The sequence below is a fragment of the Sturnus vulgaris genome, chromosome 24, assembly GCF_052056855.1.
Source record: "Sturnus vulgaris isolate bStuVul1 chromosome 24, bStuVul1.hap1, whole genome shotgun sequence".
In the NCBI taxonomy this organism is placed as follows: Eukaryota; Metazoa; Chordata; class Aves; order Passeriformes; family Sturnidae; genus Sturnus; species Sturnus vulgaris.
Genome location: NC_142266.1, coordinates 7289158 through 7309841, shown reverse-complemented (window position 1 = coordinate 7309841; position 20684 = coordinate 7289158). Strand labels below are relative to the sequence as shown.

Sequence of the window (20684 nt, the reverse complement as noted above, 5' to 3'; positions counted from 1 at the left end):
GGACCCGCGCCCGCCACGCTTACATAGTGCGGGCGGGGACACGCCCCCCGGGCTGCCTCCACCAATGGGAGCTCGCGGGCGTGATCGCCCAGCAACAACCGGACCAATAGCAGCGCGGGGGCGTGGCCGTATTGCCGAACACAGACACCAGGTCTACCCAGAGCCGGCCGCACTTCTCCGACCCTTGAACGCTGGAAGTGCTGGAAATGTGTCCTGGGGCTAAAGGGAGAAGAAAGCCGAGAGAAACTACCTCTGCTCCGCTCAGCTGAGAGCCCGCCTGCCGGGCCAGCTCCGGGCCACCAGCATTAGAAGGATATGGGAACTGCTGGAGTGAGCCCAGAGGAGGCCAAGATGCTCCAAAGAAGGCTGGAGACCCTCTGGAGAAAGACGGGGAGAACTGAAGGTGCTCAGACTGGAGAAATGAAAACTCTGGGAAAACCTTAGAGCCCATTCCAGTGCCTAAAGGGGCTCCTGGAGAGCTGGGGAAGGACTTGGGACAAGGGCCTGGAGTGGCAGGACAAGAGGGAAAGACTTCCTGCTGCCAGAAGGCAGGAATAGATGGGATATTGGGAAGGGATTCTTCCCTGTGCTGGAGGGGAAGCCCTGGCAGAGTTTGCCCAGTTTGCCCCTGGATCCTGGGAAGTGTGCAAGACTAGGCTGGATGGGGCTTGTAGCAAACTGGGATAGTGGAAGGTGTCCCTGCCCACAGAGGGCGGCAGAATGAGATGGGCTTTAGGATCCCTTCCCACCAAAATGGTCTGGGATTCTCTGCCTCTTTTACCGGGTTTGGTGTTTCTCCAAAGGGACAGGAGTAAAAAAAAAAAAAAAAAAAAAAAAAAAGTGAAAAGAAGAAAAATAATGAAGGGAAAAAAAAGTGAAAATAAAATAAAAAACCCACCCCCACAATCATAGGCTGTCCCAGACACAGCACTGGTACCAATCTGGTGCTGCCTGACAGCCCAACACAACAAAGTCCAGCAAACAGGAGTTGCTGCACAAACAACTCAGGATTTGCCTGGCAACAGCCTCCTCTGGCTCCGGGCTGAGCTCCTGCCAGCAGAGGGAACGTCAGGGCTCCTTGGCACTGCAGCACTGGCCCACGGCTGCAACAGCCACCAGAGCACAGCCCACAGCCCCAGCCTCTGCGGGCAGGGAGGACGCAGTCTCAAATGTCCCTGGTCATTGCTCCTTGTCCTTGTCCCCTTCCTGGGGCTATTTTTAGGGTGTTTTGCAAACACGGCTCTGTGCCGAGGCTGTGGGGTCTGGGTGGCTCTGGCTACCTCAAGGTTTCCACTTCTGTATTTCCATTTGTGTCATTTCAGAGGCACGATTCAGGGGCTTCATTTCATCTGATCCAAGGGAACGTGGCCTCTCACTGCCCTGGGGTCAGAGGTGCTGTTTTAGCCTCTGTCACCCCAGTCCAGCTCCTTTGGCAATGTCACACCCCACAGAGCTGCTGGACACGGGGCACAAGCAGAGGCGCTGCTGCTCACCAGAACCTGATGTAGTGGAAACTGTGCCTGCCCATGGCAGGAGGTGGAACAAGATGAGCTTTAAGGTCTCTTCCGACCCAAACCATTCCATGACTCCACGGTTCCACCTGAGGCCATGAGCTCTGTGTTTGTGCTGGCTGAACACAGCCTGGCAGGGAAAACACATCTCTTCCCTTGCATCAGTAAAGGCAACACAGAGCAAGCAAACTGGGGGGGGCTGAGAGGGGTGGGCTGCCTCTGTTCTCCCCTTTCTGCTCCCCAAAAAGCTCTGGATATTAGAGGAACAGGGCTGTGGGTGTGCATCAGGCAATGATCCAGCTGAAGAGATGGGCTGGAGATGCTGCCAAATATTTAATATAAAAATATCCCATCAGAAGACACGAAGGGCTGTGCCAGGAGGGAATTTGTCCCACAGACAACTCCTGCATGTACAGCAGGGGCAGGAGGGGCCCAGCACGGCTGGGTGGGCACAGAGGTTCAGGTTTCAGAGCAGCACAAGATCCCCCATCTGCTCCTCACCCTTCGTCAGCCCACTCGGCAAGCACTGGGCTACCTGCAGCCTCACTGGGCTACCTGCAGGCTCAGCACTTTTCCCGGCTGTGTCCCTGCTCCCACAGCAGCCTGGTACAGGGAGCATCTGGCCACCCATGCTGGGAGTCAGGAGCAGGCCATGCTGGGCACTGCAGAACAGCTTCAGCATCCCATAGAATCATGGAATTGTTCAGTTTCGAAAAGCCCTCTCAGATCATCAAGTTTAACTATTACCCCAGCACTGCCAAGGCCACCACTAACCCCTGTCCCCAAGTGCCACTTTCACATGGCTTTTAAATCTCTCCAGGGATTTAAAAACAAGCAACAGTAGGCAATTATTTTGGGACAGTGCCCTGGTCACCATCCTGCTGACTGGACAAGTCTGGTGCTCCAGGAAAGCTGAACAGCAAGGCGAGGCAAATTGCTCAAGGTGTGTTACCTTAGAGGGAGGTTGGCTGGGGACAACTCCTGCCTTTTTCACCAGCTGGTGGTTTTGGGCAGCAGAGACCATACAGGGACACTCTGAGGGGACACCTGGGGCAGGTAAGACATGGAATATTCTTTCAGTGTTTCCTTCCCTTATGTGCTCCGCTCAAAGAGCAGGAGCCCGATTGTCACTGGACTGTCACCCCACTACAGACTCCAGTGGGAGAACCTGCAGCATTAGGGCTTTGTTGGCTGGAAGAAGGAAGTCCAGAGCATTTGTGGGGTGGAGAAGGGAATTAGAATCATGGAATCGTTCAGGTTGGAAAAGATCTTTAAGAGCATCCAGTCCAACTGTTGCCCTAGCACTGGAGGCCATCACCTAACCCTTGTCCCCAAATGTTACACCCACATGGCTTTCAAATTCCTCCAGGACTCCACAGCTTCCTTGGGCAGTCTGTGCCAGGGCTGGACAGCCCTTTCCACGGAAAAATTGTCCCCGAGATCCAATTTAAACCCTCCCTGGCACACCTTGAGGCTGTTTCCTCTCATTTCCTCTGCAGCTGCTCTGTTCAGAGGCTTGGAGGGAAGGTGACTCCCAAGGTGATCCTGGCCCTCAGGAGCTGCCAGCACTCCATCAGGATTTCTGCTCTGCAGGCAGATGGACGTGGCTTCAGCAACAAACATTAGACACTGTGGTGTGTACTGGTTTGTACTGGTCAGTGATCCTCATTGCTCTGGGTGTAGCAGCAGGAAGGAGCTGCTATCCCCATGTGCTCCAGGGGACTGGATATGAATAAAGAAAAGGGTCAAAGTTAAAACCCCTTTAGACTCCCAGACCTCTGGAGGTTTCCTTGCAAAAAGACGAGGGGCAGCTGAATTTTCTTCATGGAAATCTCATGGGAAAAGGGAAAACCTCCATGCCAGAGGAGTGGGTGTCTCTGTCTGTGCCAGTCACATCCCCTTGCCGAGATCAGGAATAATCTCCTCAGATACAGCCGGATGGGTCCCGGGAAGCTGGATGTAACCAAGTAACCAGGATCCTAGCAACAGGCTTGATGGGAGCATTTAAAGATAGAAAAAAAAGTAGGAGCAGAGCAAACAATGGGAAAACACTGTCTCCTTCCCCTAACTCCCAACCCTAGAGCAGGAGATAAATCAGCTCCAGGCAGGGAGAGGTACTTTGGTTGGTTTGGTTTTTTCCCTTTTCAAAGCAAACAAAGTATCAGCCACGGAGGAGGATTTTTTTAAACCACTTTTACAGGTGTCATTTGTACAAATCAAAGAGTCCCTTGAAAATTTCATTATTACAAACATACAAAGAAACGATGTTGGTGCTACAAATCAGCTACGCGACGGCAGGAGCAATTTATCACGATTAAAAACCCAACTGAACAGTATTTACAGGGCCCTTCTCCCTCCTTTTATTTCTGTATGTTGAGGGAAGGAAAAAAAGCAAAGCCCACAGTTAAAAAAACTCCCACCAATGCACTTCATTTTCTAAAAGTATAAAATTGGGTGAGTTTTTCCAGCTGCCACACTCAGGCAAATTTGTAACAATTTCTGGTTTTGCTTGTTTTCACATCAAAAGTCTCTTTAGAAAAATCAAAAACAAATACATGGCAGTGTTCGATGAAACATGCTCCTTCCGTGCCAGAGGCCAACATCATCCCAAAAAAGTGCCTTTGAGTAAAATCAACTTTAGTAACAAATAAGAAACAAAAGGATGAAAAAAAGTAATCACAAGCTCTAGTTAAAAGCTTCATCAAAGCCCTGATGGAGCAGCCGCCCTGCAGCAAAAGCATGAGTTCTCTTACCTACCTTCAGCCCCTGCCCGGGGGTCTCCAAGCCCTGAGATGTTTCTCCACTCCCTGTCTGGAGTTCGGGATGTTGAGGAGCTCCTGCCAGCCCGGAGTTGTGGGTGCTCCCCCTCCAATCACCCCAGAAGAGGTGCCTGGGGGGACCTACCCAGCTGGTCTGGCTGTAAGGGTCAGTGGCAGCCGTGCTGTTTCGGGGCAGCACATCCCTGGTACAGGGAACTCTCATAGCCCTTTGATCCTGCTGGTTTGGAATCAGCAGTGAGAAAAATCCCTGGAGTGCCCCAAAAAACACTCCCTGGCTTGGGTTGCTGCCTGAGTAAGTGCTTTCCTGGAGCCAGCCTGGCCCCTGCATCTGGAAGGGGCAGGGAAAGGGGGAAGAGAGGGAATATCCGAGCCTTGAACTCTCTCTGTGTAAAGAAATGGAGTAAGAGACACTTGATCGCACCAAGCTGCAGAAATCATCAAAATCCCAGAGGTCACCATGTAACCAGGGCACTGGGAGGGAGAATTCTGGGTGGGTTGGGGGCTGTATCATTCCACTTTGGCTCCCAACCCAAAAGCTCTGATCAGAAAAACAAGGAAACACAAAACCAGGCAGTTTGGTTTGCCAAGTTGACAGAGAAAAGAAGAAAAAACAAAACAAAACACAAAAATCTTCCAAGATAAATACATGGCCTCCATTTTGGAAGCATCTTCAAAAAGCTGGATCAACTGTTGTCGGCAGTGGCACAACCTCCCAGGAACATCTGTTGGGCTGGTGAGTTCTCAATTCTCTTTTGAAGAAGGAACAGTTCAAGGAAAAAAAAAATCCAGCTCCCACCACATGCAGCTCCCATTTTATCTGCAGAACAACTGGCCATGGCAATTCCCTCACAGCAGCAGGCAAGGAGCCTCTAATGCAGCAGGTTCCTATTTGCTCATGGAAAGGGCTGGCAGTGGTAGCAACTGGTAAGGAAAAGATTTCTTCCAGGAAACAGTACTTCGGGGGGGATTTAGGAAGGCTGGGACTTCTCCCCATGGATCAAACTGGCCACACTCAGGCATGCTGTCAGAAGGTAACAGGCATCAGGAATCCCATGGAGTCCCCAGCAGTGGGACAGTGACAACACAGAGCTTCGGGCTTCCAGTGATCCAGCAGGGCTCCCAGGCTCCTCGGCTAATGCTGGCCAAAGCTCCCAGGCTGGGGGTTTGGCTTTAAGGGGAGGTTATTGCTCCTGACTTCTCAGGCTTTTTGCCTTTTGACAGGGCAGCTGCTTGCTTCAGGAGCTCTCTGTTCTTGGCCTGCAAACAGGGAAAAATGGGTATTTAGTGGCATGGATCATCATTAGCTCTTGGGATCCCTGTGCAGAAGCTGCTGACATCCCACAGACAGGTGGAAAGCGGGGGCAGATGTTGAGCTCACCTCTAACCCCCTAGAGAGGGCTCTCCCATGCCAGCCCCACAGGAAAGGACAAAGACAAAATGATAAAACCCACAATACTGTTCAAAAATTAATAATAAAAACAGTTCAAGGCACCTGCAATACACTGAGAGGATCTGAACTTTGATTTTGCAATCATTGAAAAAGATTTCCAAAGACTCAGCCAATACTAGCAGAAAAAATGTCTGGACCAGAGTTCAGGACAGTCCCAGCCTGAGCTGAGCACAGACATGGAAAACCCCAAGAGAGGGAGGTGGCTGGGGCACATTTGCTCCTGGATCTGATGCTCCTTTACCTTCAGAAACAGCACATCCAGCCCCCTGCACACCACATTCCCACACTGCAGCCTTCAGCCAGGCAGAAGGACGTGTCCTGTGAAGGGATTCTCACAGGCCCCAGCACTCTGACTGCAGCTGGAGGCCCCAAACCTGCCTTCCACTGGGATACTTCCCCAGAGTGGGTGTGGATGGAGGAGGGGCTGTTTCCTCAGGGGCAACAGAAGCCTTTTGTCTCATCCCCTCCCACCTCTCATTGCTGGGGCTTTAGATCTTTATATACCCAGAGTAATTAAAGGGTGCAAAGTTCATTTCTGTGTCTCATTTCTTCCCCTTTGACCTGATCCCTTCGGTGGCTCAAGCTATTCATGCTGACAGTCTGCTGTGTTTCCACAGCCATGACAAGAATCCTGCCCTCCCTGCTTCCATCAGCTCAGGGACTTCTTTATTTGGACTGGAGATACAGGGCTAAAAGAACTGCCAATTGTTCCTTTGTTCTCTCTGGTTACTGCTCACACAAATCACAGGGAGGTGATTTAGAGGTTCAGGGAGCTGACAAAGGTTCTGCAGACTGGAGAAACAGGTTCAAACCTGATTTTGTCAATAACTAAGATGAGTTTGATGGTTCCTGTCTAGTCCATAAGGGACATAACATAGCACTTTACAACACAGGAAGTGTGAGCCTGAGTAGAGAGCAGCAAGGTAGGTGTGAATGGTGGTCGGGATGCAATGCAGAGCTCGGGAGGGGCTTGCCTGGCAGCACAGAGGCTGTAGGACAGGGCTGAGAAGCATTAGCAGAGATCTGTGTGCAGGAGCTCACGGGGTGCTCTGATCAGGAGTGTCCTCAGTCCCTCCTGGACACAGCTCAGGAATGTCCTCGGTCACTCCTGGTTACAACACAGCTCAGCAAATTAAACAAAAAATGCTGTCACCTGTAATTGCTCCATGACCTCCTTGTGTGTCTTCTCCATTTGGTTCATCTTTGCCCTCATCTGTGATTCTTGGTACTGCAGGTCAGCTTTCAGCTCTGTGATCTGTGCAGAAACCAGGAAGGAGCAAGTGAGCTGAAAGAGGCAACAACTGCCCTCCCCACAGAGCCCCTGCCACAGAAAGTGTCTCTACAGAAGGTGTGTGACACCGGCTGAGGTCACAGACATGCTGGCAGTGCTGGGGGACTGCAACGAGAGCAGAACTGTGTCACTGAGAGCACAGAGCAACAGCAAAGGCCAGCACTGCATTTCTCCAAGCAGCAGCATGTTTATTCCCAGCCTTGCCCACACACAGAGGTCTCCAAGTGGTCAGGAAATGACCCTTTATGAAATGAGATCCTCTGGGTGGGTCCAGAGAGCCTCTTTGGCTTTGGAAAGGAGGCAGCCTGGAAACAGCCAGACATGTTAACTCCAAGATAAAAAAACAGGCTGTGTCAGAGTGTGAACTGTGAGAACATGTCAGCCTGCTGGGGAGGAAGCAAGCCAAGGACTGTACCTTCTTCTCCTTCTCCAAAATCATCTGATCCTTCTGGTGAAGCATCTTTTTTAAAGTAGCCACTTCCTCCTTCAGCTGGGCAATGATGACAAAGTGGTCGGTGCCAGGGGAGTCCAGGGCAAGGTCAGGAGAAAAACTGCAGCAAAGAACAGGGAGAGGCTCTCAACAAATCCCTCCTCTACACTAAGGCAGGGAAACTCCCATAGATGCACTCAAAGGAGAATGGGAATCATTTCACCATCATTCACGATCCTTTTTCAAACCAAAGTGTAGAAGACAGCAATCAGAGAGAGAATTAAACTTTATGTATCCCTTTGGAAATCTCTGCTCACAAGCAGTCCTTGGATGCACTGCAAAACTTCACACTGAATGTAAACAAACATTCTAGCAAGGAGGGAACATGAAAGAGAAACAAATAACCTCCAAGTTCAACAAACAGAGCAAAGGGAAACAGCTACATTGTCCTGAACAAGGAAAAGGGGTAAAAAACATACTGGACCTTATAATATGATTCTGCCACGATAAAGCAATTTAGGGAGAAGCTTCATTATTTCAGAGTAGGAAAAACTCTCCAAGAAGACAGAGAAATAGCTGAGCACATCACTGCACACCACCAGGTACTCTAAATCTAAGCAACCATCAGCAGTTATCTGTGCCTGAGTCACTGCTGCACTGCTAAGTCACAAATCTCCCTGCAGTGCCCCAGGCAGGCACACGCAGCCCTGTGCTACAGGAATTTGCCAGATCATAGGATACAACAAGCTGCGGCCACACGGCCCAGGGAGCCCAGCCGATTTTCCCTGCCTTCCGTTTCATCCCTAAAGCTGATTTTTATCTCCTCATGCTAAGTGGGCAGCACACTCCCAGCCACACACACCTGAAACTGCTGTATAAAAACTGAACAATAATAAGACAACAAAGCTTCACCTAGAAGATGACTTCAAGTCTGGATGTTATCAGATAAATAAAAGATAAATCATCAGGGTCACCCTAAGCCTGACTCTTTTTTAAAAGCCTTCAGAGTAGGTCAACACTCAGCTCTAAAGCTGAGTGGGGAAGGCATGGTCTCAACCCAAAATTCTGCCTCTCTCCAGGATGTTTCTACCTCTGAGCTTCCAGTCCCCAGCCTGTACCCTAAGGCAGAGAGTACTCGCTGCTCACTTCACACGGGGTCTCCCCTAGCACCTGGAAATGATCCATTTTCTAATTAAAAGCACTACAGTCTGCTTTGACAGGACTCATTAGTAAGGATGTGGCAGGGGAAAAGGCTTGCTCCCCCACTGTGCTGGGGATCTACAGAGGGAAACTAAGCAGAGGCAGCTTCCCAGATCTGAGTCAGAGGATGGCCCTGAGGCACTGGGAGAGAAAACCTGCCAGAGGAAAACTCAGAACTGAGGGCCTGCAGGAGACAGCCCGCAGCAGAAGAGCCCTGCGTGGCTAAACCATGCTGACAGCAGAGTCCACAGTGACATGTGGCAGCTCTCTGGGCACACTGGATCCAGCTCTGTGCTAGGCAGAGACGTTCATACCCACACACCAGCACAGAACAATTCCAATTTAAAACTTTCCCAATAGTTTTCCCAAGTGGAGGCTGTGCAAGATGATAGTGGGTGCTCCAGCACCTTCCTGTGTGCAAGCACTTTATTAAGAGCAGCTTTAATTTCCCACTCAGTGCAAATATGCTGGGGAGGAGAGAAGGAAGGAAAAACAAAACAACAACAAAAAAACCAACAGCCTCCACAGAGAAAAGAAAGAACTGATTCCCTCTGGCTGAAAACAACCCCTTGACACACCATTCCTTTGCCCAGGCACGCTTCCCTCCTGCCATGCCCTGGGGTGATAAAGAGTGCCACGAGATGTCCACATTTCCCTGAGCAGCTCCAGCAGGAAAAATTCCCTGCCTGGCAGCTGCTGCTGCCCAGCACAGCGCGAAGGCAGGGAGCTGAGTGCCAGCCCTGCCACCCCATGGGAAGAAGGAAGGGACAGCAGGGTCACAGCCTGGCACAGAGCACCTGTCCCTGGCGCTCTGAGGGCTCTGCATCCACCAGTGGGGAACTTGAGATCTCCTCCTGGAGGGGAATAAAATACCAGGCAGGTATTTTCCTGTCCAGTTGCTGCAAAATGCCCCTTCAAATGTGTTAAGGTGCTAAATAAAGAAGCAGATATTTTTTCCCTCTTCTTTTGTATTTTTTAAAGACTGACAAGATAGTAATGAAAGGTTCCTCTGTGTTTAACCCCACGTTACAGAGGCAGCCTGAGACACCAAAATTCAAAGGAAAACTGCCAAAAACAAGTCAGTCTTTTCCTTTAACAAACAGGATCAAGAATTCAACCAACCAACAAAAAAAAAAAGTAATTTCTTCTACAAATAAACTAAATAAACTCAAGATCCAGCCCCTTGAGATAGGTAAGGGGGACATGACCTCTCCATGTTTGAACAGCCTAAAATGCACACTGCTAATTAAAGGGAAATTATGAGCTCCTGCTGTTTTCAGCAGAGACAGAGGACAAAAATGGAGCTGTTCCCAAGGCACCTGCTTTTCTATATTGACTGGAACAGAAACCAAATTGACTGCCTCAAACTCCACACCTGTTAAGTGGCAGAAATTAGGCAAAGCAAACGCCAAGCTTAAAGATTTTGCTATTCAAGTCAGGCTGGCATGAAAAGGCACAGACCAGGCATAAACCAGCATCCACACTTCACTTTAGACAAAAGCCACCTGCAGAGCTGCCTCCAGCTCTGGGCCCCCAGCAACAGGAGGGTGTGGAGCCGCTGGGGAGAGCCCAGATGGGGCCACAGAGATGTTCCAAGAGCTGGAGGCCTCTGCTCTGAACCCAGGCTGGAGAGCTGAAGGTGCTCAGCCTGGAGAAGAGAAGGCTCTGGGGAATCCTTAGAGCCCATTCCAGTGCCTAAAGGGGCTCCTGGAGAGCTGGAGAAGAACTTGGGACAAGAGCCTGGTGTGGCAGGACAAGGAGGAAAGGCTTCAGACTGACAGAGGGCAGGAATAGATGGGATATTGGGAAGGAATTCTTCCCCGTGAGGGTGGCAGTTTGCCCAGAGCAGCTGTAGCTGTCCCATCCCTGGAAGTGTCCAAGGCCAGGTTGGACAGGGCTTGGAGCAACCTGGGATAGTGGAAGGTGGCCCTGCCCATGGAGGGGGGCAGAATGAGATGTGCTTTAAGGTCCCTTCCAACTCAAACCACTCTGGGATTCTATGAAGAACATCCTCTGCTCAGAGCAGTACAACCCAAGTCACAGAGCTTTAAACTGTGCCAGGACTTTCCTATGCAAATAAGAACCTTTTTACAAATGAACTTCACTGCTGAGCACCCTGAGGCACCGCTGCCCTCCCCCCTGCCAGCAGTGCTGTCACTGCCTGGTGTTACAAGCACAATTTAGCACCTTGTCTGCAGTGACAGGAGAAGGGACTGCAGTGTGCCCATCTGCAGAGTCTGCAGCACGGAAACACTTTGCTAGCACTGGCACAAGAGGATGGGGACACCGAGAGTGCCCAGTCAGGACCAGCACAGCTCCAGGGGCTGGAGGTGAGGCCAGCGTGCTGGGAAGCACAGCACCAAGGGGCACTGGCAGCACAGAAGGATTAACAAGGCCAGGCCTGCTGCAAGATGTTCTGTCAGTCACTGGGAGACAAAACTATTCCCAGTGCAGCAGGGACAGAGCTGCTTGCTCCTCCCAGAACTCACACAGAACAAACCATCCAACACCACCCTTTAAATGACTGCTGGAGGTCAATCACCCTGTCCACGTATCATAGCCACTGTGAGCAACAATCACTCTGAAATACGTAAACAAAAACACAGAGGGAATTCAGTATGACACAGTAAAGGAATTTCTACCATAGCCAAGAAGAGGCAGTAATTTCAGATAAGCTGGACCCTGGCTGAAGGTGTTGCCAAAGTCAGCTGAGCTCAAATATGCCCAAATTTTGCCCAGCTGAGGACTACACCAGAGGTTTGGCTGGAGCCAGGAGCCAGGGCACAGGAAGCTGGGGCTGATCTCAGCAGGGAGGAGGTGCTGGTTGTGTCACCTTACTCCAGACTCTGCTGCTGCTGCAAATACCCCTGTGCTGCAGCAGACCTTAACTGCACGCTCAGGCTGTGCCCCAGACACCAAGGTGACTCTGGGAGGGACAATCTGATAGTTGTATAAAAGGGGAGGGATTTGGGGGTTCACCTCATGAAAGAACCCTCAGCAACTCCAAACCCACACTTAAGGAACCCCCGTTATTATTATTCCACTCAAGACATGCAGCCATTTGTCTATTTAAAGCAGTTGCAGCTTTCCTTTTCTGCTGCACGTTGCTGAAGCTCTTTAGTTGCTAAATTTACACTTGGTTTGTTACTGGAACTCATCAAAAAAAGCCTGTGGCGAGGCCTACAGCCTTGACAGGAGCCAGACTGACAATATCTGACTTGAGAGCAAAGGAAGGCCCTTGATTCCTTCAATACATGCTCCTGTTTTCCAAACAAATAGCTGACCAATCCAGAGCACAGGACATTCTGCTTTTGGGGTATTTTTAAGCCAGCAGGGCTGTTACAATGAGTTATGAGATCGCAGCCCAAGATTTAATGAGGAGGTAAAAACAGCTGGTGCTGTCCCACAGCCCAGAGCAGCCACTTCTCCAGAGGGAAAGCTGCACCAGGACAGGCTGCACCAGTTCTACCAGGGCCCTGTTTCCATTCTCTTCTCTGCTTCCACCAGCACTGAAGGCAACTGAATTCTAGCTACTCTGCACTCAGCCAGGGCTCCTAAGTCACAATCAGTCCTTAAATTTTTCCAGCTTTTAACTGAAAATGCTGCTCAGATGATAAAAGGTGTTTCAGACCACTCCATGGGAGCCTGTAAAATTATTAAAGTTCTATTTCACAGAACCACAGAATGGTTTGGGCTGGAAGGGACTTTAAAGCTCATCTCATTCTGCGCCCCTGTCATGGGCAGGGCCACCTTCCACTAGATGAGGTTGCCCCAAGTCCCATCCAGCCTGGCCATGAACACTTCCAGGGATGGGCATTTCCCATGGGAGCATTATACAGTGACAAGGTGTCAACAGGATCTGTAGGATCCTGCGTGATCTCAGAGACATTGAAGGCAGGCAGTGATTGATTCATTACCAGTGGCTTTAACAAACCCTTTGTCACTAACTATGCTCTGGTCCATGCTCCCGAATCCCTGCTGTTTAGAAAGAGATCCGTGGACAGGGAGAGTTCCCGTGTGTGAGGCAGTTGGAGGGAGGGGAGAAAACAACAGGTGATCTCACTTCAGGATGTCAATGCCTTGAGCAACAGGACAATGGTGGGCCCCGAGAGTCTGTTGGGAAGCAGCCCACTGCGCCAACGTGGACGGGGCCCTCTGGATAAGGGGGCAAAGCATCTCGGGAGAGGAAGGAACGCTGAGAATCAGAGAGGAAAGGCAGGAATGAAAATATGCATGTACAAGATCATAAAAATACAAATCCACCTCAATCTCCTGTTTCTGCTAGTGACTCCCATTCCACTGCACAGGCAGTTGGCATCAACATGATCCAGCATCAAGTGTGACAGCAGAATGGGGTCGGATGCTTCCCTAGAATCAGGGAATCATGGAATGGTTTGGGCTGGAACGAATGTTAAAAAGCATCTTGTTCCATCCCCCTGCCATGGGAAGGGACACCTTCCACTAGACAAAGTCACTCCATGACCCATCCAACCTGGCCTGGAACATCTCCAGGATGGGGAGTTCACCACCTCTCAAGCAAAGCTGTTTGATTGCTTGTGTCTCCCCCAAAGGCTGGAGGGGACATGGAAAGTGGGTCTGAATCTCCTCCTGTCTTCTGAGGCTCTCCCTGCAGATCAGTCTGCCAGACCTTAAAGCACAAAACCTGCAGGCCTCACCAGCCCCTCTCTCCCTGTCACTGCAAGAGAGAGACAATGAAGGTGGTCTGGCTGCAATTTTCCTGCCTATTGGGGAATTCAGCCAACCATCACCTCCATCTGCTCCATCCATGCAGATAGATGTGCTCAGTATTCTTTTCCTCTTCCAATCTATATCTAGATTCCAGGTAGCACTGGCCTGCAGGTTCTAGGGCAGCCCCCCGAGGTCTCAAAGCCTAAGGCCCCTGCTCTAGCATAAGAGCTTCCTGATATTCACACACAACTCTGTCTTATATAAACTCAGCAAACTAAACCCGCCCACAATTTCCCCATGTAACAGGCTCACCTGTCACCATTGGCAGATATGGCATCAAACTTGGCTTTCTTCTTTGGGATTTCATTCTGAATGGAAGACGTGGATAAGGTTTTCTGGCTAGAAAAAGGAGGAAATTGTATGTCAGAACCTGAATGACTTTCAGACTAAGACAGAGAGGCAGATAAATATTCCCACCCACTTTGATCCTATTAAAACTGTATTTCCCAGTGCTAAAACGATAAAAAAAATCATTCCTCGAAGAGTAGCTGGAGACTAAAAATAAACAGAAAACAATGAGTCAGAGCAGCACGTAGGTGAAGAACTCCTGCTTAAAATCTGCATTTTAATAATTAAATTTTACAAATGCAACTCTGCTTTCATAGTGCACAAGTTCAGTAAGTTGGATCACTAAGAAGCACAAGGCTGTACCAGCACGGTGAGGTTTGCAAAACAGCAAAGTGTGACTCAGCCAGATCATCCTGAACTCAAACCCTGCCCAAAGCCCTCCCCAAGGTCACCTGTTATAGTGGCTGCCACTGCTGAGCCTACTGAACTGCTCCTTCTCCTGCAGGCTGGCTCGGGAAGAACTGCTCAGGTGTTTGCACTGCTCTTTGGTCTTCTGCAGGACTCGTTTATAGGACAGGGTGCACAACCAGCACAGCAGCTTTCCATCCACCTGGAACAGGAGACAGAAAGAAGTTTTGGTCTTTCTTCCTGCCCACAAAACAAATAGAGAAAAGACATGAAGCACTTTCAAGCTTAGGGTCACATATGAACAAGCAGGGATTTAAAAAGAATCCTCTGAATGGACAGGCAGTCACTCGAGACCAAAACAGCATGGATGTCTGCTCCAGGAGGCTGAGCAGGGCATGGATTATCCCTGCAGCATTCCAAACCTCGGGAAGACAAGACACGCCTCCTACAGTGCACTCACATACAGAAGGCATGGAAGGGGTTTCCTGGTGGAGGTATGACACCTGTAGCTCCTCAGGCTATGGAACAAATATCATTCCCCACGCCTCTCCCCAGACAGCCCCTCACACTTCATTCAGAGGTCTCTGCTCCTCTGCTAGCTCTTGGGCCAAATTCAAGAGATCTTTCTTAGACGATCTGGCAGAGGCACATAGGGGTTCAAAGATTAAACAGCTCTAAACCAGAGCAAAGCTCAGCTCTAGGAAAACGTTTCATAACCAAGAGACATGGATCACGGAATGGTTTGGGTGGGAAGGGACCTAAAAGCTCATCCAGTCTCACCCCTGCCATGGGCAGGGACACCTTCCACTGTCCCAGGCTGCTCCCAGCCCTGTCCAGCCTGGCCTTGGGCACTTCTGGGGATGGGGCAGCCACAGCTGCTCTGGGCACCCTGTGCCAGGGCCTCCCATCCTCGCAGGGAACAATTCCTTCCCAATATCCCATCTCTCCCTGCCATCTGTCAGTCTGAAGCCTTTCCTCCTTGTCCTGTCAGAAATGCTGCAGAAGATGTAAGGAAGATGGGCAGAGGATCACTGTGATCAGCCCTTTTGCCTTTTCAGCCTTCTTTCACACAAATACTGACCTTCTTCCTGTCATCCTTCCGGTCAAATGCACACTGCTGCTTGCACTGCTCACACGAGTGAGGAGGGCCATACTTCTTCTCTGAGTTGGTGCAACGCTGGCATTTGTTTCCAATAAATGCTGCTATGATGTTGCAGTACTGGCAGGGTTTTGGCTTTAAAAAATAAGAACAACTGTTACAGCCTTCTAACTACAATGGGAACGAGCAGTGTTAATAAAATTAACACTTTAAAATTAAACCATAATTTCAAACTTTTGTTTCCTTATTCTATGCAGAGTATAATGCTGATCCAGGAGACAAAACTCCATTTAGACCCCCAGTCTCCAGCTAAATGTATTTAGCCATGGCACTCAGACCATTTATCAAGCACTGTGAAATCTTTAGAAAAATGTCTAACACCAAAATAGAACCAATCAAAATCTCTATTTCAGATTTCAGACAAGCAGGAAATGAAGATTTATCACTGCTTCCTGCAGCAACCTCAGTCTGTGTAAGCACAGTCTTGTTTCTACTGGGTATCAAGCAGATCATTTCCTGGTCTCAAACGATGCACAGCTCTTTTTTGTGCTAAAAGAAGAGAAAAAGTCAAAGCTTCACACTTGAGTGACCCATATTATTGATCAGTCATGCTCTTACAGCCGAGGCAGCCCATAAACTGCTCTGGGATTTCAGCAGGATAAAAACGAGAGAGATGAAAGGAAGAGAGGCTGAGCCCCCTCACTTACTGTGCCATAGAGCTTCACGTTCTGAGCACACTTCTTGCATATCGTGTTGGTTTTGCTGTTAGAAAGAACAGATCATTCTATTAACACATTCCAATAGAAAATGAAACCTCTGTGTTTAGGATGCCTGGTTGGGATCCCAGGATCCCTGCTCAGGATTCCAACCTCCCCTCGGCTGGATTCAACCTCTCCAGGGACTCGGATACCAAAGTGTTTTTCCTGTCCCATCTGGCTGAGGATAAATGGCCAAAAAGTGGCATTACTAGGAAGTATCCTTTAATTAAGGCATCTCCAGATGACACCAGGTTTTTGTCCACACAAACACAGGATTTGATCACTGACTAATTGGCAGCATGAGTGATTCAGCATCAGGGCAGGCTCCACTCAAGAGGTCACAGGAGAGGCCAGAGGTATATTTGTCCAACAAACACAGGAAGGAACACCTCACACAACGGCCACACACAGCTCTGAGGTCACCAATCCTCCCTCTGACAGCTACACAACTTGTCAAAATGCAAAAAGACAAGATCTCAGCTAAAGGACACATAGCAGGAAATGAATGTTGAATACCAGACATAAGGTAAGAGGAAAACTCATGGAAAGATGCACCCATATCCTTCCCTGGAAGATGCATCTGAGCTCTGACTGAAAAAAAAACCCAAGCAAAAGGTGTCATCCAAGTGCACTACAGACACTCCAGCTTGCCCAGCAGACCTTCAGAGGTGGCCAAAGGTCCCCCAAGTCTTCCACTGCAACAATCTACAGGTAAGGCTCAGTCAACGAAGGTGTGGAAGCATTCCAGTTCCCAGGGTGTGATCGTTCTACAGGAAACCTGGATCTCCCCAGTACAGCAAGCATTTACCTTTCCTGCTGGAATTCAGTCCTGCAGTAAGTGCATTTAACAATGGGATGAGCAATCCGGCACTCCTGCAACAACAGAAGTGTTCCATGAGGTGCAGTGCTGCTCCCCAAATCCCAGAGCTCCTGCTGCCCTCCACTCCCACCATATCCCCACACTTGCAAACACTTCCTCCCTGCACAGTCATGCTGAGAGAAGAGGAAGGGTGATGGGAATGGCATGTGTCACAGGTGAGCCAGGCATGAATGCAGAGCCACCAGCAGGGCTCATTTGTGCCCCACACCCACAGAGCAGGGTCACGGGATGGCCCTGGCTCCCAGGGCAGGAACACAGCTCTGCCTCAGGTATTCACCAGCTCCCTGTACATCTGGCTGCGCTCTCCTCCCATCCTAGCTTCCCCTGCGTTCACCTGCTTTGTCCCAGCCTCAGTGATCCCAGGCTACTCCAGGTCCTGCCCCGTGTGCCCTGTTTCATCCCCTATTTGATCTTGTTCTTCCCCACCCCTTCAGACTGTCCCCAAAACGTACCTTACTCCTTTCAAGACACCATCAGACTTCCTGTCAATGTCCCCACATCTCCCAGACCTTTGCTCAGGAACAGCTCCCACCTCCCCTCTATTCCCCACAACAATCCCATGACTTCCACTCCAGCAGCCTCCAAATACCCTCAGCACCTCCAAACTGCCTCCAGTGCCCTCAGGTCCCCCTGACATACAGCTCCCCTAAACAGCCCTTCAACACATTCCCCTAACAGCCCCTAGGCTTTAGCCCCATGCTGCAGCCCCTCAGAACCTCCCCAAATCCCCTCATCCACACCCTCCCACTGCCCACCCACAGACCCCCAACTGACACCTCAAGGCCCCAGTCTTCATAAATACTCCCAGGATCTCCCCACAAACAGCTCTCCAATTATCCTCAGTCCCTCTAACAACCCACACACCCCCTGAAAACACTCCCTTGCTTGCTCTCCCTCACAAACAATGCTCCAGAAGGCCCTCTACCCCTCATCTACCCCAAATCTCCTCACAGACCACCCTGCTCAAATCTCCTCACAGATCACCCCCCCATTTCCCCCACAGCCCCCTTCAGATTCCTCTCCCAAAGGCCTCCTCCCAAATTAGCCCCCACAAGCTCCCTCACAGACCTGCCCCCACAGCCCCCTCACAGCCCGCCCCCAGCCCCTCTCCTGGACCTTGCAGAGCTGCTGGCCCTGGCTGAGCGCCTCGAAGGGGAAGCGCTGGTGGCACTTGGTGCAGGCGTACAGCGCCGCCATCCCGCCGCCCCGCTGACAGGCGCGGCCGGCCCGCCCGCCCGCCCGGCCCGCGCGGCACCGCCCCCGCCCGCCGTCCATTGGCCGCGCGCCGCATCAGTCACGCCCCGGCCGCGTTTCATTGGTGACTGTGCCGTCACTCAGGGGGCGGGGCGCCGCGCCGCGGAAGCGTTAGCGTCACGGGCGGCGCGGTGACGTCACCTCTAGGCCCCGCGTGACGCGACGAGTGAGGGAGATCGCGCGAGATCTCGTGCAGAGAAAGGGGGCGGGGTCTGGGAAAAGAGAGTGGGCAGGGCCGGACATGGGAGCGGGGACGGGAACCGGGACATGGACATGGACAGGGGAACGGGAACGGGACATGGACAGGACAGGACAGGGGAACGGGACATGGGCAGGGCTGAAGTGGACCAAGGCTGGGAAAAGAGGCTGAGCTGAGCCAGGCCAGGGACGAGTGGGGCTGAGCTGAGCCCGGACAGTGCTGGGAGAAGGGGCTGAGCTGGGCTGAGCCAGGCTGGGGTTAGGAGGGGCTGAGCTGGGCGCAGGAGAGGAGGGGAGGGTGAAGGGGTGGTGGCAGGGCTAAAGCAGGACGAGGTGACAGGGACAGCCGTGGCTGGCATGGGACAGGGGAGGGGAGCCTGGATTAGGGCTGGGCTGGGATTAGAGCTGGTGCAGGCACGGAAGGTCTCTGTGGAGGTGGGTGGACGAGGGTCAGGACTGGAGGGAAGAAGGAAAAGAACAGAGGAATTTGATGAGAAGGAGGAGAAGGTGTCTCCACCTTGAGAATGGAGGTGAGAAGGAGCAGAGCCTCCTGCTCGAGGGAGGGCTGGAGACACCAGCAGGGCAGGGGCACTGGGAATATTGTGCCTGGAGAGAAAGAGAATGGGAGGAAGAGAGAATGAGGCAGGAGGTTGTGTCTGCAGGGAAAGGAAAACCTCCATGTGAACGTGCTTCCCCTTTGCTCTGACTCCAGCAGCTGCAGCTGCTCGTCCCCGAGTCCCAGGCACAGCCCGCGCTGATTTCACGGGTGGCTCGGCCCCTAATGGGGTCAGAGCAAACTGCAGCTCCCTGTGCTCACACCGCAGCTTGGGAGCAGCTCCAGCAGGGAATACGGAAAAGATTTGGCCCCGTTTCATCTTGGGAATGGGGTTGGACTCAAGCTGCTGCAGCAAGGACAGATCATACACTGCACATATGCAATAGTTGTTCTCTTTTTTTCATCAAGTAGTTGTCATTTTGTGAAACGTGACATAGAACAGGTGCTTTGAGAAATGGGGGAAATTAAGACGTTTTGGTGTTAAAAGTTCATCCTAAATCCAAGATGGAATGAGCAAAAGGCAGTAACCACTCACAGTTGTGTGATCTGCTCCATTTGCTCGGCATTCCTGTGCTCCTACACCCTTCCCTCTTTCTCAGACCATAAGGGATACCTTGAAATCTTTGGGAAACTTCTGTCCTTACCTTTTTTCCTACACCAGATGACAGAGTATTCCCAGTCCCGGCTGGTGCAAGTGGTGAAGCTGAAATCTGAGCTGCTCAGGCTTTCCCAAGAAGGACTGGGGGAGTGTCTTGGGTTTTTAGCTTGGCTGCGTGGGTGTGCATAATGAACCGGAATTCTGCTGTGCTTGGCTACCTCGGGGACTCGTTTTAATCACCGGGCAAATGTGCTGTGTGTAGGAGAAATACTTAATTTCATGACATGAGTTGCTTTGTGCGGGATGCTGGGCTGTGATTGGGAAATGTCCGTCAGTGGGAAGCAGGAGGCAGAGCTTGGCAGGGCCGGCTGGGAACAAACCCCTCCTCGCTGTGCAGGGGCTGCCGTGCTCCGGGGAAGGGTTTTGTGGGATGAGGAGGTGGAAGGCTGGGGATGCTCGGATTTTGGGGTTTGACAGCACACCTGGAGAAGGGCAGCACCGCCTGCACTCTGTTACAGTAAATCATGGAATCCTGAGATGGGTTGGAAGGGACCTTGAAGACCACTCAGTGCCACCCCTGCCATGTCAGGGACACCTTCCACTGTCCCAGGCTGTTCCCAGCCCTGTCCAGCCTGGCCCTGGGCAGTGCCAGGGATCCAGGGGCAACCACAGCTTCCACGGGCACCCTGTGCCAGGGCCTGCCCACCCTCACAGGGAAGAATTTTTTCCTAAAATAAAATCTAACCCTCCCCTTTTTCAGTTTGAATCCATTCCCCCTTACCCTATCAATTAAAACCTAAAAGTCAGGGTGTGGGGGGTATGGAGTGGCAAATACCTGGGGCTGAAGGACAAGGAATGGTTTGGTTTGAGAATGTGAACAACAAACCTGCCAGAGCAATCACGGGTGCCAAGGGAGAAGCATTTGGCTGAGGAAGAGAGTTTGCAAAGCTGCTACTGAAGGAAGTGTGAGAAGAAACGCTTGGAAAGCCGCTGCCTCGGTGATTTTCCAGCAGAGCTGCACTGGCAGCAAAGCAGTTTCCAGCCTTCAGAGTTTAGGAGGCTGTTCAGATCTGTCAGATGCACCCGTTTGCTGTGGAATGGTTTGGGTTGGAAGGAAGGAAAGGTTATCTTGCTCTAATGCCTGCCATGGGCAGGGACATCTTCTATTTGTGCCCCAAAAACCTCTGGTTACTGTGTAAAACATCAAAAGCTCCCCTGCATCATGGTCCTTGCC

General features: G+C 51.1%; 1 protein-coding gene across 2 annotated transcripts; it reads right to left on the bottom strand.

Annotated features, from left to right (window-relative positions):
• Nucleotides 1-3684: 3684 nt before the first annotated feature.
• On the bottom strand, nt 3685-18079 carry FAM76A (family with sequence similarity 76 member A). 2 transcript variants are annotated; one of them, XM_088178489.1, is made up of 10 exons: nt 17961-18078; nt 16773-16837; nt 15914-15968; nt 15189-15341; nt 14152-14309; nt 13664-13750; nt 12726-12857; nt 7448-7583; nt 6895-6996; nt 3685-5548 (listed from the first exon to the last, which is right to left on the bottom strand). In XM_088178489.1, exons 1-10 carry the CDS (start codon nt 18039-18041, stop codon nt 5462-5464), a joined length of 1056 nt encoding a protein of 351 aa, XP_088034615.1. In that variant the 5' UTR covers nt 18042-18078; the 3' UTR covers nt 3685-5461. The 2 variants fall into 2 exon arrangements, with proteins under 2 accessions (XP_088034615.1, XP_014746057.1); XM_014890571.2 differs by lacking the exon at nt 12726-12857 and having other exon boundaries at nt 17961-18079.
• Nucleotides 18080-20684: the final 2605 nt, after the last annotated feature.